General features: G+C 39.8%; 2 protein-coding genes across 4 annotated transcripts in view; both read right to left on the reverse strand.

The window, feature by feature from the left end:
- Positions 1-12250, reverse strand: LOC148413777 (uncharacterized). Of its 3 annotated transcripts, XM_088431397.1 has the most exons (17): positions 12218-12250; positions 11637-12139; positions 10927-11127; positions 10596-10719; positions 9682-10488; positions 6977-8470; positions 6742-6897; positions 6075-6191; positions 5892-6011; positions 5743-5799; positions 4281-4754; positions 3295-3513; positions 2561-3215; positions 2363-2493; positions 1764-1817; positions 932-1084; positions 1-732 (listed from the first exon to the last, which is right to left on the reverse strand). In XM_088431397.1, the coding sequence occupies exons 4-16, from the start codon at positions 10596-10598 to the stop codon at positions 956-958; spliced, it is 4416 nt and encodes a 1471-aa protein (XP_088287523.1). In that variant the 5' UTR covers positions 10599-10719; positions 10927-11127; positions 11637-12139; positions 12218-12250; the 3' UTR covers positions 1-732; positions 932-955. The 3 variants fall into 3 exon arrangements, with proteins under 3 accessions (XP_088287523.1, XP_088287521.1, XP_088287522.1); XM_088431395.1 differs by having other exon boundaries at positions 1-1084; XM_088431396.1 differs by having other exon boundaries at positions 1-1084; positions 11359-12139.
- Positions 12229-17035, reverse strand: part of jakmip1 (janus kinase and microtubule interacting protein 1) — a 20570-nt gene continuing 15763 nt past the window's right edge. Inside the window, exons 15-22 of the mRNA XM_088431398.1 lie at positions 16762-16863; positions 16368-16421; positions 16217-16282; positions 16064-16132; positions 14913-14990; positions 13664-13873; positions 12424-12489; positions 12229-12294 (exon numbers count right to left, since the gene is read on the reverse strand). Of these exons, the coding sequence (XP_088287524.1) occupies positions 12244-12294; positions 12424-12489; positions 13664-13873; positions 14913-14990; positions 16064-16132; positions 16217-16282; positions 16368-16421; positions 16762-16863 (696 nt within the window). The 3' untranslated portion in view covers positions 12229-12243. The remainder of the gene's footprint in view (positions 12295-12423; positions 12490-13663; positions 13874-14912; positions 14991-16063; positions 16133-16216; positions 16283-16367; positions 16422-16761; positions 16864-17035) is intronic.

A 17035-nucleotide genomic window follows, 5' to 3' on the forward strand; every position in this document is an offset into this window, starting at 1 on the left:
TGACATACTGTAGACGTTTATTCTCTGTACTGTACAGCTGCGAGGTGTCAATGGTTAAACAATTATATTAATCACTGATAGAAAAATACATTTGCCCCACTCTTTATTCTACACCCATATAGAAATGACAAAACATGTCTTTTTTAGGAAACCGAGAAGTCAATGGGCAAACATGAAATCGGATTATTCTTTTATATACTGTTAGTTTGTGTGCAAAATACTGAAAAGTCAAATAGAACCTGTGTTTCATGTCCATCAGAAAATAGTCTTTGAAGTTCAAGGTCATTGTTTTTGTTTGGGTCCTTGGGGTAAAATTGAAGGTGAGAGCCTCAGGTCAAAGCATTTTGTGTTGCTTGGGGAGGTGGGGGGGCGGGGAGTCATGAGCGTCACAGCATCCAGAGGCAGCAGCAGCAGAGCTCGTCGGTGAATTACTAAGACACATGATGTCCGTCTGTGTTTGGACCACAGTGTAAACATGTGCGGCAGACATCAATATCTCCCGGTAAGTCTTAGCTGATCGTGTTCGGAATTTGGAAGCTATCCATTTTTGGGGAATTCAACAAAGTGGCTGTATATTGACACGCAAACTTCTTTTTCAGTCTTCAGTTCATTGCTCTGAGGTCCAGTGTCCAGCAGCAAGTCCCCATAAAGCTCTTTGGACAGTCAAGAACATGTGACAGTATTATTGGTGCGTTGTAATCTGAGCTGGCCCAATGTGATGACATCATCACCCTTGTGATGCGAGAGAAAGCATAAAATGACTGTCAGAATGTTCTGGAATTTTAAGCTTGACTTCTTTTGTCAGACATTTAAAAATCAACAGCGTTCTGGCTTTTGCAAGGTCTTCCTCTTTTGAGTTTTCACAGATATTGGTGCATTTCTCCAGACAAGTTGCTACATCCATTTTTTTGCTCATTTTTTTTAGTCTTACATGATGAATCCAGGATAGTGCCATTCAGGGGTGACTTGTCCAAGAAGGAGGTGTATACACGGTGTGTACTCTTTTTGAACTCAGCCCATTGGAGCCCAATGTTTGGACGCCGATCTCAAGAGGGTAAATCAGTTCCATGTTTTCCAGGACACACTGTAAAATACACAGTAGACATACTATAGAATTTATGTGTTACACAGGAGATGTTCTTATATAATAATCAATAAAAAACTTAAATTATTTATACAACCCAAAACAATGAAACTAATGATAAATCAACACCCCTCCCAAAAATATTAACAATTTAAATATTTTTTTTAAAGGCTCAATGACACTATTTGACATGAGGGGTGGAAAAATAACAGATTGATTGAAATCAATTAAGCCAGTGATGGCAACAAAGATGCTAATGTAGCGTGAGAGTGCAAAGCTCTTTCCTCAGCTTAACTCAAGAATACTACTTGTGTGAGCAAGGGTGCATCGGAAAGAATGGATGGGGTTTTAGTTTATTTTCTAATTAATTGACAAAAAAAAAAAAAAACAGCACCATTTTGCCTGATGGTTGAAACTAAAGGCTGCAGCCAGCACTTTGCAAGTAGTCTCAAATACAGCAAGTGGTAAATTGTTACAAATGCATCTGTTAAAAAATACAAAAAAAAAAAAAAAATGAATCCACTACTTCTTTTTCCATTTCTGCCCTAAAAAGACTAAATAAAGAAACACGGTGGAAGGTATTACTCAGAAATTGTTAGATGAGGTTAAAAAAGAGATCAGATGGATCTTAAAGAAATAATGTATTTTGTCCATCTTTTGACAGCACTCATTTACATACCTTGGTGCATGCTGAGCTCATCACAGACTTGTAGAACTCTCCATCCACAAACACCTGAAAGGATGGGAATTTTGACACAATCGTGCACATTATTATGATACAAACTTGTATTAAAACTGGCTTTTATTGTATTCTGATACTTGGGAATTTTGACCTTAATGAACCAAGTGGTCTTCAGAATCTTTAAATCAGGCATCACTTCAAAAAAGTAGTATGCTATCCAAGAACCACCAATGGACAACCAAAATATTGGCTGTCGTAGGCACAAGTATACCATCAAAATTTTGAGGCGTTATTTATTTTCAAATATTTGAAGATTTTTAATTGCACAATTTCAAGATTAACATAGAAAAATGCTTTGAAATTAAATAAAGGAAAAAAAAAGTGTTGCACATGAAAGCCAAAAAATTGTACAAACATTAATGTGTAAAGATAAACCTTTCTAAAATTTTTTTAATTTATTGTAGCAGTTAAATTTCTATTTAATTCAGTGATTCTTCACACACCACTAGAGGGAGCCCATATACACGTCATTTGATAATTCCGTTAAACCTGCAGGAGTGTCTCTGATTCTGTTCGATTAAATATGTCTTCCCTACCCTGTATCCATACACAAAGGTGCCGTTACTGCAGCCCAACTCATCCAGAGGTGGTCTTTCCCAGCCAATCAAGAGGCTGCTCTGACCCACTTGTTTGATGACCTCTACGAAGAGTACCTCTGCAGGGGCATCTATGGAAAATCACGCACAAGTCACATATTTTTGTTCAGCCCAGTGTGGGGTGCAAGGTCATATTACCTGGCTTGGGTCTTGAAGGTCTCATTTTTTCTGGTGCAACATAGGACTTTTTTGATGAACACTCTGTAGAGTATTGAGCTGAATGCAACTTGAATGCGAGGCCGTCGCATGCAGGGGGATCAGCACCATTAGGTTTTATTAGCCTACTAAAAACATCAGCTTCGTGGGCAGTCACTTTAGTCGGAGCAGGAATGTCTGAGGCAGTGCTTTTGAGCTTTGTGTCATACATGAAGTCACCAGGGTCAGTAGTTTTAGAGGTCATTAAAGGAGAGGAATGTTCCGCCACGTCAGGAGAAATTTCTCTTTTTTGCTTCAGGGATGTTAATTTATCAGGGTCACTGCTTGAGGTGGAGTTTGTTTTGCTTGAGGCGGCAGTGCTCGTTGAGTTAGTTGCACAGCTTGTGATGGGCATGGCTCTTTTGAGATGACTCTTTGACAACAAATGACTTTCGAATGACATGTTGGCGCATTTTGTGGTGACTGCACTAAAAAGTGTTGCCGGCTGATTTTCCCCCTTGAAGAGCGGGTGGGGGCCACTAGGTGGCGTAATGACACTGAGGCCTTGCAGCTGTTTCTGAGAAGCCGAGTCCGGGGATTCGGTAGCTGAGGGTGACTTTCTTCTGTGATGCTCTAGTCTTGCTCTGGCCTCCACGGCCTTGGAATTAAAGCAGACGTATTACACATACAATGACAAGATTTGTCGATTGAATATGATGAAATGCTGCCTCTCGTACCTTACAGCTACTCAGGAGAGTCTGCTGTAACTGCTCTTGGAGGTTGACGATCTTCTCAGGACTGCTCATTCTCCTGTTCACGCCGACCTGGCCAACCGAGATTGGAGTGGCAAGACTCACAATAGACCTGCTTGAGTCAAACTCGTTGGTTGGGCCTGGGCAGGGCTCGGGTTTTATATCCAGGAATTTTTTTTCAGGTTCAGCGGAAGAAGGGGTTGCCTTAATGGAAAAAAGAAAAAAGAACTTTGGAATTCTTCTGAAGATAAAAACGTGTCAATAATGTTATTAATACTGACAAGTCTTGTCAATGACCCTTCTTATAGAAATAGTGACTAAGATTTAGACCATTTTTCATTAATGACAGCAGGAGGTGCTGCAGCTGCTGCATTTACCGTTGTCAGGAGCCATAACAAACATGGCCGCCTCCGGAGAAGTGCCCCCCCCCCATATAATATTATTTAATGATAACTAGACCTATGATTAGATTGAAAACATACTGTTGGTCATAAAGAGCAAATTCACTTGCAAGTTTTTGAAATTTACAATCATTTAGTTTATTCCTTTTTAATGAAAAACGGTCTAAATCTTACACACTGTCCCTTTATGGGGATTTAAGTATCTAATTTCAGCAGGATATTGTTAATATTCTGTGTATACTTTATAACTTCATTATTTTTGATGTACAGCTCATTCACTACCAGTCAGGGGCGATTCTCGGGTCAAAGGTTTAGTGATGCTCAGCTCCCAGCAAGATGCTTTTTTTTTTCAAAAAACACTCCTAGCTTTTAATTTATTTCTGGTTTGTTTTTTCAAAAGTTTGAATATTTTATTTATCTATTCGTTTATTTATGACTATATCCTGCTGAAAAATGTTAAAGTACACCTTCAATATTTGACAGTTTTGGCCTGACTAAGTGAATTTAATTGGTGCTAATACACAACAAAAAAAAAGGTTTTACTACAAGACATTGTTGTAAAGGTCTTACAAGCGTTTGTTGGCCACATTGAACTTCTTTCACAGATCGTGATGATGATGACACCTGGTTGACCTCTTGCTCAGTTGGCACGGACGAGTTGGCATTTTGCTTCCTTTGTACAGTTGGCTCATGCGGAACATCACAACCGCTGTTAGGGATGTTTGTCGTCGACTCCTCCCAAAAAGCGTGCTTTGTCCTTTTCCGTTCTCGGTTTTCTTTGTCAGAATCCTTCTGTGTTTGTCCACTTTTGTAGCCGGAGAATTTGGAAACAAATCCCGGCGTGAGCTCACAATCCTGGCCCTTTGCAAAGCCTTCAGGTGCAAATGCAGCAGTGTACTCGAGCAGTGCCGGGTCTCTGAGCAGCTCATCAACCCGCTGTGTCAGTGTAGAATCCGCAGTCTTGTGCCTGTGCAAGGCTTTCATCATCTGTGCCAATAAACTGTTCCTCTCTTGACATTTTAACACCAGGCAGGAAAGCTTGGCCTGTCATCAGATGATATGTCTATTAAGCATTCAATGTTCAAGTAGTGCTGGGCAATACATTGAATTAATCATTATAAAAGTCAAAGATTTGAAAATAAGCTAAATTCTGAAATCGAGATTTTGCAAAAGTGGAAGAATGCTAGATAGGTGGTTGACAAAAAATGTTGACAATTGGTCCTAACTACTTAATTGTGGCATTTAAATGGATGGTACATTTATTTAGCCGTTTTTAGCAGTAAAAACTCAATACTTTTACAATTACTAACTTTTTTAGTACCAACCATTTTTAGACACACCTTCAGCTTGTAAATACTTGTAAATATTTTAAACAAAATATTAAATGTCTGGACCCTTAAAAAAGTTAATTTGATGACTATGTTATTTTTCACGTAAATTGAATTTAAAAACACATTGTTTTTGCACTTTGCTGCAGACTTAACATGACATCACATGTGCTGAAGGCTCAGGTAACGACCAACTATGGTTCATCTTAAGAATGTCACATGATCAAACAAGTGAGTCAGGATTGATTGATTTATTGATTGTTTGAACATATAAACAAATAAAACAATAGTTCACTAGAATTTATATGTTCAAGACAAGTAGAAAGAAGTACAAAACGTATCTATCCCTACCCCCTTGTTCTCTTTTAATTAAAAAATTATATGACTCATGATTGATCATTAAACAAGCCTTGAGCAGGTGATATCATTTTTCAGTAGACTTCAAGCAGAATTTTTTTAAAGGTATTTATTGTACACAAAAAAATAATTTGGTTATCAAATTACTTAATAGACAAAATCTTAACTTTTTCCACTCAAAATGGAAAAATATTTTTTTTCATAATTTTTGACAGACTATTTTCTACAGGATTTGTTTTAACCAATAAAACCTTTAAATTCATGTTTGTTGGGTTTATTTGTTTGATCAAAAATCAAATAAAAAATCAATCGTCTAAAATGAAGAAAATAAAAAATGTATTTCTCACCTTTAAAGGAATTAAATCCTCATCAGTCTGGCTCTTTGTTTTCTGGAGTGCCTCATACTACAAACAAAAACAAATACTAGAATGTGCATTTCATCCACTGGATAGGACAATAGATTGAGACGGGAATCACACATGACACATGTGCTCACCTTGTCTAGGATTTCATTGTAACGTGTGCGAAGGGACATGAGAGCAATGAGGTCATCATTGTTGTCCTGCCCTTTTTTTAGAGCAATGTATTCCAAGTTCAGCTCCTCTAGAGCTACCGTCTACAAAGTCAGATTTGATAAATGTCTACAAATCAACAAAGCAAACAAGTTGTACAATGTTACCTTGGCTTTGAGCTGAGCTGTGACGATTTTGTGTTGATCTTCCATTTGGGATTTGAGTGACAGAGTGGCAGCCTTTTCCTTGACGAGGGCAGACACTTTGTCTTGTAACTCTTTCATCTGAACACAACCAAAAAAAAGGACTTAAAAAAATTCCTAAAAGGAGGAGATGATTATCTACAACACCAAGTACCTGTATAGTACTACTATGACACACAATCAGATTCAGTTTTGCAATCATTTTACTAGCCGTTTTTGTCTGATTAATTTAATGACTATGTTCTTTTTCATGTACAATTAATATCTTTAAAATAACATGTTGCTGCTTGCTGGTGACTAGAATGACATCACATGTGCTTAGCGCTCATGGAACAAGCACATGGCTCACCTACTTTCTGGGTTTGGTCATGTGCAAGCTTAGACATCATATGTCATTAGCTGAGATATTATTTGTACATTAAAAATAATGAAATCATCAAATAATTGGAAACAAACTTTATAAAGAATAAATAATAATTGTTACATTTAACAGGTCGATTCATCTGTAATTTTTATTATTTTGTCTGCCAAAAATCTTCATTGACCTAAAACAAAAACATATCCCGTGTTCTACTTTTTATTGCTTAAAATGGCTAGCCCATCCTTTAAAGACCATAACTTTTACTGATACCTGTGAGGTAAGGTGTCCGTTTTCCTTAGATGTTTTTTCCATTTGATTCATGAAATCTGTCACTCTCTTCACTTCATCACCTGCTAGAGCCGCTTTCCTCTCTGCATGTTCCCTCCGAGTTTCTGACTGACTCAACGCCACGCGCAGCTCTGTAACCTGTCCATATGTAAAGCAAACAATAATTATTCTGGATTCTATTTCAGTGTGATTGAGGAGAAAAGATGCTAAAACTGACCTCTGCATGTCGTTTGTCCAGTTCTTGTTGTGACGTCTTCAGTTCTCCTCTGAGAACTTCAATCTCCCCCAGCAGCTCACTCGATTCTTGTTTTATTCTTTGATACTGAATTGATTTCATTATCTGTGCCTCCTCCTGTTTCAAACATCTGAGTGAATTTTCCGTTCTTCCTTTTTCATCCTTCAAATTGTTAATTGACTCCAGCAGCCCGTCGTGATCGGCTTGTAAATCATGGCATGGTCGAGGTTTATCCGGGGACTCTTGGACAGATTCTGTTTCCAAACTCAATTGGTCCTCCTCTCGCTCCACAGGTTGCATCATTAGTGCAATTTGTGGGATCTTCTCTTTTCCGCTTGACAACGGGGCTACCGGTTTCTCTTTTTCCTCTTCAAGGACCAGGATAGACTCAGTGAGCTTCTTTTTCTTTTCCTTCAGGTCACTTAGAGACTTTGAAAGACGCATTTGCACATCCTTCAGGCCGCTGACCACCCTGATTATTTGGTCCCGCTCCTGCTTAAGACCATCCAGGGATCGAGCGATCCCGTCCTTCTCCTCCTTGATGGCCCAAATTGTTCGAGTTAAGTGCTGCTTCTCCTCACTCTGTGTTTGGACTGTCAGAAAGAGTTCCCTTTGTTCATTTCTGAGAGTCACCACGCAGTCGGATAATCGCATTTGCTCAGCTTTCAGGCTCTGGATGGACTCTGTGACTTGTTCCACTTGATCATTTGACTGACTCGGTACACGCTCTTCCATCTTTTGCCGCAGCTCCATAATTGTATTGAGATCATCCTCAGTCTTTCTGGTGAGTTCTGTAATAAGACCTCCTTGCTCTTGGTTCTGCCGCTCCATCTTGGCTTTGTCTTCCTCCAGATGTAAAATCTTGGCCTTCAGATGAGATCGCTCACTGTTCATTTCTTCTTCGCTGAGCTCAATATGAGCCAGGAGCTCCTCGATGTGGAGAGCCAAGGCTCGGTTCTCCTGATTGAGGGCATGGAGAAGTCCGTCGGGGTCGGTGACATCACCTAGGACAGGGGATGATTGGCTAGCGTCGGACACATTACTAGTTATCGTTGCGCTAAACTCCTCTCTTTGGTTCCTGAGTTGTACTTTAAGTTGCACATTCTCCTGAGCCATGACCTGCAGCTGCTGCTTCGATTGCTGAAGGGCAGCCTCCAGATGTTCGCATTGCTCTCTAAGACCCTGCAGGTCCTCACCTAAACCTAAGCTCCTGTACGCCTCCCTCAGGGCTTCGGATTCTTCGCTGTGTGTGTCCTCCACATTGAATACTCCAGGGGAGCCCCACTCTTCAATTTTCACTGAAGCCAAGTTGAGGATTTGGAGACTGGAGCAAGGCAAAAGGCTCGGAGAGTCATTTGTAGAGGAATACAAAGGCTCATCTTTGGCAGGTATAGCGGGAGATTGAGTGGCACTCTTGGAGGTTGCTGCTGCAGCCTGGTGGTGGACAGCTGAAACTGCATCTTGCAAATCCAATACCTTGCAGGACAAAAATAATGCAAATTTAGTAGAGCAGATTGTGGTTTAGTTTTTCTTAGTTGGTATGATACATTTTTCACATTTGAAAGAAACTTCTCAAAAGTACTAGTTAAATTTTCACATTATTGTGTCATTAATTTAAGTTGCAAAATTTTTTTGACTTTTTTAGGCCTCCGGAAAGGAAAACATAATTTTGGCTCACTAAATCCGCTTCCCGTTGGCTTTTGTGTAATTAGACCTGATACGCACTGTCAAGGAAGAGACAAGGAAGAGCCAACATCATGTCACACACCAATTGCATGCTGCGGATGCCGAATTCAAAATAAACTACAAAATAACATATAGATGTCAACGCTGTGTTTATATTACACTTTTATTTTGAAGTTGGCCTGACAGTGGTTTCCACCAGCTAGCTTCCTCTTCCTTTGGATTCAGTTATTATTGCCACCATATCATGACTCACAATATTACTACACCCCCATTAAATAATCATATTTGATCAATGATTAAGGACGCTAAGAAACCGCCACTCAAATATGCCGTCATTGCATGATCCAGCAAGTCTCCAACTTTAGTGCTAGATGATAATTATTTGCTATTGTAGTGGGGCATACATAATTCACCCTTGGAACTGTGGTTGAGAGGAGGAGTTCCAGAGGGGGACGTTGAGACTGCAGGACAAGTGTGGGGGAAGTCTGTTACCGTATGTTCTCGGGACACATTTTTCTGTCGTATGTGTAATTTTGTCCCCATATTTGAGTTTTTGGAGGCAATAAATTTCCTGTTGCTGGCATCTTCGTTCACTCCGACCCCAACTCCAACTTCCCATCATTACATTATGTGTAAAAGGTCATGATGATTCTTAGCACATCTACAGATTGAATGGTTGCCAATCAAATCATTTTGAAACGAAAAATCATTTTGAATCGAAAACCAATTATTGGATCAAGTTGTAGACCCAAAATTCAGAAGTGAATCTTAAGACGGGCCAAGATCTCCACCCATGGTGAATCATTTTTTATAGAGTATGTGCCCTATGATAGGCTGGTGACCAGCACCATAGAAGAAAAAAAAAGAAATGTAACATAACACAAAAAATCATTTCCGTCAATAACAAGACTCAACCTAGTCTCAACAACACACATTCTAGTTGATTCCAGCATGTTTAAGCTCTTGTGTATGTGCAAAAAAAAGACACAAAAAACAAACACCTTTTCAGAGCTTCCATCTGCAGGATGTAGAATTGGACAAGCATCAGCAGCACTGGAACAAACATCAGCAGAGATTGCAGATGACTGACTGGGAGTTTGTTGAGTTGAACCTTTCGGGTCATGTTTGAGTCTTTCGTTTTCTACTCTGAGCTCTTCCACCTCCTTCGTCAGGGCACTTTCAGACAAATTCAGCTGTTGCAGCTCGCCCTTCATCTCCTCCACCTTGCGGCACAGGAAAAGGCTGTTCTCCTGGGCCTCCTGGAGCTGCTCTATCAGCCTCCTATGTTCCTGCACCCCATTTTCCTCTCTCTCCAGCAGTACCTTGAGATCCTCTTGCAGGGTCATGATGAAACTTTGTAACCGCACCTCATTTGAGTTCAGTTTGTTGTCTGCATTCCTTTGGTTTTCACTTATTCCCATGTTCTGCCTTCCATCTCGCTCTTCTCCATTACTTGGCTGCCATTGGTTGCTCCTTCCTTCATTTTTCTCTTCTTCGCCCTCACACTCTTCCCTTGCACCCGGTTCCCGCCAGAGTCTTTCGGTCCTGGGTACGATTCGGACCGCACTCAATGCTGCGACATCAGTGGCCGCACTCACAGTCATGTCAAGTAGCTGCTTTTCCAAAGCGTAGATGCGCTTCTGCAGGATCTCCTCTCGGTCCCTCGCCAGGCTGAGCTTGTGGTGGAGTTGGTGTTTCAAGTCATCAAAGTAATGGGACTGGCGACCCAACTCGTCCTCTTTGGCCTTTAGCTTTCTCTCACAGCGCTGCAGCCGCTCTCGCCATACACGTTCCACTTCGTCCCCAGTCTGGATGGAATTATGTTTACGTTAGTGTTTGTACCTCGTACGACAAATCCTCAAACTACCATTGGAAAAATACAATAAAATGAAACACATGCAGAGCTCTGACTCACCATGGTCCTAACGTTCTATCTCAGCGTGCAATAGCTCAGGGAGTATTACATGCTGGAGTGGGTGGGCGACACACACAAGCGACTCTTGCTACAGGCGCCTCCCTGCACTCTCTTACTCTCTGATCTACGTATCACAAGACAGAAAAAGTCACGACGTATCCTCAGACTCCCGACAGTGTTCCCCCCCCCTTAGAATTTAGCAAATTGGTTTTATTACTTTGAATGAGGTTGGCACAATAGTTCCACGGTAGATGTAACAGGCAGCATGCCAAAATTCACATAAGAGGCGAAGGTGTGTGTGCATGTATCACGTCACCGGATCCCCCCTCACCTGTTACTCATGTTGCTCAATGAATGGTTGAACTTGGGAGTCCCCTTCGAGGCTCATACTCGTTCAGTCTTAACGTAAGGTCCTAGTGCTGTCCAGTCGTATCCATGGTAACCGGGCTCTTTTCACTTCTCGCAAGCTCTCACGGGTCATGTGACCGCCTTTTGGTTTGCTTGTGTTCCCTTGGTGATTTTTTTCTCCCTGCTGCAGAGAAAACGACGGTATGCGTGAAGTGTACACGCCAAAAAATAAATCACCTTTGCTAAATGTGGACAATTGTGCATCTTTGGATATTGATTACACTCATCTATTATTAATGTTAACAGCTTGGTAGCAAGACGAAGAGGACCGCTATCTCTCATGTTACTCCAACTCCTTTTTTTTCAATTACTAATCACTAATAATCCCAACATAACTTTTAAAATGACAATTTACCATTGATCAGACTGACAACTCCTACATGCTCTTCCATTTTCACATCTTTCTTCTGCTCCTGAACCTGCCCTCCCACCTACAGCAGTCGTCTCTCAGGTTATGCCACACAATGACAGCCAATCATAGATCACTGATTGACCTTTGTTTACAACTCCTAACAACGCAAGCACAAAAGCCCCCATGCATAAAAACGGATTTGATCAGCATACAGTAGGCATAAAGTTAGAGACGAAAAATAAGATTACTAATTATACTTGAAATCAATGATCTGTGGTAACCTTTTTTGTTGTCCTGCACTGATCGTGGTTTCCTCTTCTCCATGCAGATTCAAGTCAGTAAGTTCAATTGAGCGCATTTGTAAACATGTGTTGCCCTCCTGTTTCCTTAGAAACGCCAAAGAACGTGATACTTTGTCGGAATTCTTAACTTGCCACCCCCTCGCTGTCTGCACTTTAATATTCTCCTCCCGTGACTTTTATCCTCCATAGCACTTCTGATCTTTAGTATTTCTCCATATATCCAACTTGTGTGCGTCACACAGCAGCGTGAATGTTTTTGTTTCAGTTCCAAATATCAGCATAGCAGTCAGTTAGTAGTCATTCATAAATATATCTTGCATCTCGTGTATATATAGTTATTTGTTTCATGTTTGCAGCTGATTTCTTCTGCAAAAAGTGCATTTTTTCAAAAAAGGCCATTGGATTTTCATGAGTCTACAAATGCATAAAAAACAATGATGTGTTGTTGTTTTGTCCTCTCTTGCCACTACAGCAACTTAAACCTGAAAATAAAAACAAATGTATGATTACATTAAAAGGCCATGGGTGAAAATGTATAACACGAGATATGTATTGTATACCTGATGTGGTTCCACAGTCATGTTCATTAAGGCCAAAGAATAAAGGCTAAAGAAAAGAACAAGAAGAGGAACAAAAACTAAAAGAACAAAAGGGGGTCAAGTCAACGTGTCATAAAAAAGAGAGAAGGAAAGCAGTCAGTTGTCAGGAACAAACGTTGAATAAATGGTACTTTTATGGTCTCACTGTGACTTTACGTAAGAAGTACCTTTTCTTCTATTTCCTTTATTTGCCTCTTTTGCAAGTCGATCCTGTCTTCCAGTTCTCTAATTCTCTGCATGGTAAAAACACATGTAGTTAGACGGTCAAAATTTTAGCACTGACCACAACAACCATCGAGATTTGTCCAAAGTAAATTTACAATTCTGGATCATAAATAATTATTAAGAAGAAATGTTGGTACTCTTGTGGACATTAAAGTAGGATTAAGCCCATTGACGGTCTTGAAAATAATGTAAGACTGACAAATTATGCATAATATTACAATGTAGAGGAGGGCAATCTAGCAAAATAATTTCCTTGATTAGGCATTTTCAAAAATGACAAGTTTGCATTTGCTAGCTTTGAAATGGTTTTTGCCCAAGTTTCAGAATGCTGAAAATGTGGTTTACAAAAAGTTTGACAATAGCAACCAACTCCATAATTGTAGTAGCATTTAAGAAAGGTCTGATCATGACGTTAGAACGACTGAATAAAGTGAGAATACTGACAATTCTCAGAATTTTGACTTACAGGTGAGAACGGTTGTAAGAATTCTCAGAATAAAGTCAAATTTCTGAGATGAAAGTCAGAATAATGCCAAACCTTTATTTTCTCTTCACTGGCCCTAATCCTCTTCTGTAAAAATGTTAATCATCAGGATGACTTAAAAAAAAAAACATTTTATTTTTTGACCATACCTCTAATTGCACAGTTTGCATTTGACACGTCTCATTAAATATGAAGCTTAACATTTCCATGTTTTATTCACTAAAAACAATAAACCTATATGCAAGTTGTTTTTTCCTATTGTGAATCCTTCCAGTTAGTCTTTCTTTTTTCTAAGAACTCTCCAGCTGTTCTGTGACTCATTAAACGTTAGTCAACACTGCATCCAATTAGTTAGTACGGATCATGAATTTGTGCTTTTGCTGGTTGGAGGGTGCTCTCTGTTAGTGCTTCAAATGAAATTGAAGGTGTTTGATGAGCAACATACAACAAAGCTACTGTGTGAGTTGTCGAGTGGACGGATGCTGAACGTGTGGGGTAAAGTTGTAGGAGGGAGTGGGGGAATCACCACGATGAAACGGACACATTCACACAAACACTCATTCGGAGACACGGTTTCACTGTGGACACACAGGGATACTGCATCTTTTCATAACACCAAAGATTTGGTGGTCTGAAAGGTCAAACGAATCAGATTGGAGGAGGCCTTGTCACCTCACTGGAGTTCGATTCAGCCTTACCTGTTGGGCCTGTTGTAAGAGCTCCATGCGCTCCTGTAAGATCTGACTGTCAAACTGCCGGCTCTGCCGGAGAATCTGACGCCGCAGTTTGTCCACGGCGAGCCTCAGCTCCTCCCTCTGCCTGTCTGTCAGCGACTCTGCCACCGCCTGGCACGACGGCTGCTCCTGCTGCAGAGCGCTATACAGCGTGGCCTCCAGCTCCTCGATCCTCTGCACAGCCAGCCACATACAGCACAAACACACACACGCAAACGGAACGGCATGCGCGTGCAGATGGGAAAAAAAAAAACAACAAATAAGGCATGCAGAGGAAATCAATATGAGGCACAAAGACACCAATGTGATGGCAGATATGGGTAACGCTCTTCCAACTTATTGTGCTTGACCCCCTTATGATAAGTGATAACAGCACAACACTTTTCAACATTCTGCAAATCTTTTTACTGCCTGTCTCACCGCTGGAAATACTACAAGTTAATATTGCGCCTTGTGAACATGAACAATTTGACATATTTAACCCTTCTGTTATGTTTGTTTGCAAGAAACAATGTGACCCGGGGTCATATTGTTTGCAAGAAACAATGTGACCCGGGGTCATATGTAAAAGTTCTGAAAACTTTTTGGGTGTGTGTAATCCCTCTAATTAATAAATTTGTGATTCTCCCTCACCCTCTTGCCTCAGAAGCAACAATAATACTTTTGAGTCATTTTGGTTTACTTAAAAGCACAAAAAAGTGAAAAACCATTCAACGAAAATGTATAGATATTAATAGGTATCATAATTATTCATAAGCCAAGTGGGAGACTTTTACTAAAAAACTACATTCGTCATTAACTTTCAAATGGGTCACTTTGACCCACATAATAGGAGGGATGAGGACAGAATCCAGTTCAGACCAGTGTATTATAAAGGATTATTAATTTAAAATGTGTACAACCATAAAAATGTTGAGGGTAACCAATCTGTAACATGAGAATAGAAAATTACGTGATATAACAATCGTATTGAATTCAGTAGTAAAAGATGCAGTATCCCAACACAATGGGACAAATTTAACCTTCATGGAAGTGTTGCATTCAAATGCCTCATGCTGAAATGAAAATGGTGCACCCCTAGATTACTGATTGGCATTACAAGAAACTAATATTTTCTGTAAGAAAAGTTTGGGAAACGCTAATCTAAACTATTAGCCATCTCTAATTGAAATGCAAGATATGCTGCAGGTAATTTTCCCATCTGGCTCCATACCATGTAGGCCTGGTCCAAAGCCTGCTTCCTGTAGTCCAATTCCTCCTCAAGGAAGCCCTTCTGCTTGCTAAACAGCTCCTGTGGAAGAATGGCATCGATTGCATGACTGTTTGATTGATTGCTTTAGTTTACAGTCACTAAAGTGAAAGACTGTGAAAAGTGCAATGGCTAAAATGATAACATATAGACTCACGATGCAACAAAAATAGTCACACACACTTTTGAATGGGAATGTTCTAGCAATGTATTCGACCACCTGTCCTAATGGCCATCCAGCAACATGAAGTCAAAAATAAATGAACCGTAATATTTAATTATATTTTTGTCATCAGGATAGACTAAAATCTTCAATCGTGCTAACGCTGGCCTCTGGAACACTGTGGAATGAGATGAATTGGTCCTGGAATCTTCTAATGCTGTGCCAAAAATGATTTGGGATTTTATGGGTTTGAGACATTGAAGAACGCAACTGTATGAATAAAGATATTGTATTGAGGTAGGTGAATTAAGTATGTGAAGATTATTTTTAAAAAAAGAAAAAAAAGGTCATCCTTGCTTGGTTTCAAACCAGGGTTGTCTAAAATGGAGCACCACTATACTAGAGTGGTTCAGTGAAACTGGAAAAAAATAGCCATGCTGAATGCCAGTAATGGGATGGATCATGAAAAGGTTTTGTTTGATATGAAATTCAACTGAAAATAGGTTGAATTAGATGGGATCAAATTGGTAAAATCCATTAGCACGTGGTGCCTTGTGCATTCAAATATTAATAATGTACAGTCCAAGGCGGCAATGGAACCAGCAAACTCTTGATGCCTGGGCAAGTGACTCTCCCATTAAGTTAATGATCCTGGAAGGAAGCACTTGCAATGAAGTTTAACTGTAGTGAAGTGCAAAGCTGAAATAGAATTTAGAATTCCTGTCTCATTGGAAATGAAGAGGAAACTTTTTAATGTTCAAATTTGAAACAGTGGAAAAACTAAGTTTGTCAAAAGAGAAAAAGAGCACATTGGTTATAGTGTTGATTGTAAATTTGTTAAAATTGGAACAGTCAAAATCCAATGAGAAGAGAGACGAGACAAAAAAGTGAGCTTTTGGCTTTCACGCTCGTAATTATTATTAGACTGTTTTTATCAAGTAAAATTTTTCACCTTGTCATTTTCCAAGTCAATCATTTTCTGCGTCAGAGCTGCCTCTGTGTTGTCAACCTGTTTTAACCACTGTAAAGCAACAGAGAGTGAGGGAAAATTGATTATTGGATTTTTAATAAATGCATTCATTCAATCAGCGTTCCAAGGGCTCACCTTTTCACACAGAGATATAACTGTGCCAGCCTGAATCACTGCAACTTGCTCCTCATTTCGAAGATTCTGCAAAGGCAGATGATGAAAATGAGCATTTCACAAAAGGTCAAGCAGTGCAGAACATTTCAGTTAACATTAGGCTCACACGCACCCCGTTATCGCCAAGGATATCCAGTTTCTTCATTAACTCTGGAATGACTACATCCTGAGCAGAATAAAAGCAGATATTACATTTGCAGAGGGTTAGTAGCTTTGAATCATTTAATTCATTCCATCCCAAAGACGTTAGCGTTAGTATCCTAAAGAAATTGATTACTCGAGTACAAAGTATTTAATTACTTTCGTACTTCATTGCCTAAGGTAAATTACTTTAGTACTTGATTAGCCAAAGTGAGCAATTACTTTTGTGCTTAAATCAATTCAGTAAAAAAACATTTTTAGACCCTCCTTAAACCAAACACTTGTACCTGTCATTGAATGTCATAACTCTTTTTTTTTTTTTTTTAAATGTCTGTGATTGTATGAAGTATGTGGCTGTGGTTTACCTTGACTCCCTCTTGGCGGCAGTAGACCTGCAGGGAACTGCTACTGTTCTCCGGGAATGCAGACATATGAAGATTAAGGGCCGGAGACCTTCGCTCTCTTTCCTGCAGATGCACACTCAAGGTTAACAACACCGCATTAGTGACGTCTTCATATTTATTTTAAGTGATGCTCAGTGGAAAAGAAAACTCATGAACTTTTTGTGACTGTTTAAAGTACTGTAAATGTATAATGACGGGTTTACTTACGCTAGTGAAACATGATCAAGAGCGGCTA

Source organism: Hippichthys cyanospilos, chromosome 13, assembly GCF_059441005.1.
Source record: "Hippichthys cyanospilos isolate Australia breed blue-spotted pipefish chromosome 13, RoL_Hcya_1.0, whole genome shotgun sequence".
NCBI classification, from domain to species: domain Eukaryota; kingdom Metazoa; phylum Chordata; class Actinopteri; order Syngnathiformes; family Syngnathidae; genus Hippichthys; species Hippichthys cyanospilos.

Excerpts from the sequence above, each read along its gene's own strand:
- LOC148413777 (XM_088431397.1), bottom strand. Across the intron at positions 4,755-5,742 it reads AGGATTTAATTCCTTTAAAG|GCCAAGCTTTCCTGCCTGGT; the intron begins GTGAGAAATACA and ends ATCTGATGACAG. Across the intron at positions 3,216-3,294 it reads CTCTCCTGAGTAGCTGTAAG|GCCGTGGAGGCCAGAGCAAG; the intron begins GTACGAGAGGCA and ends TTTAATTCCAAG.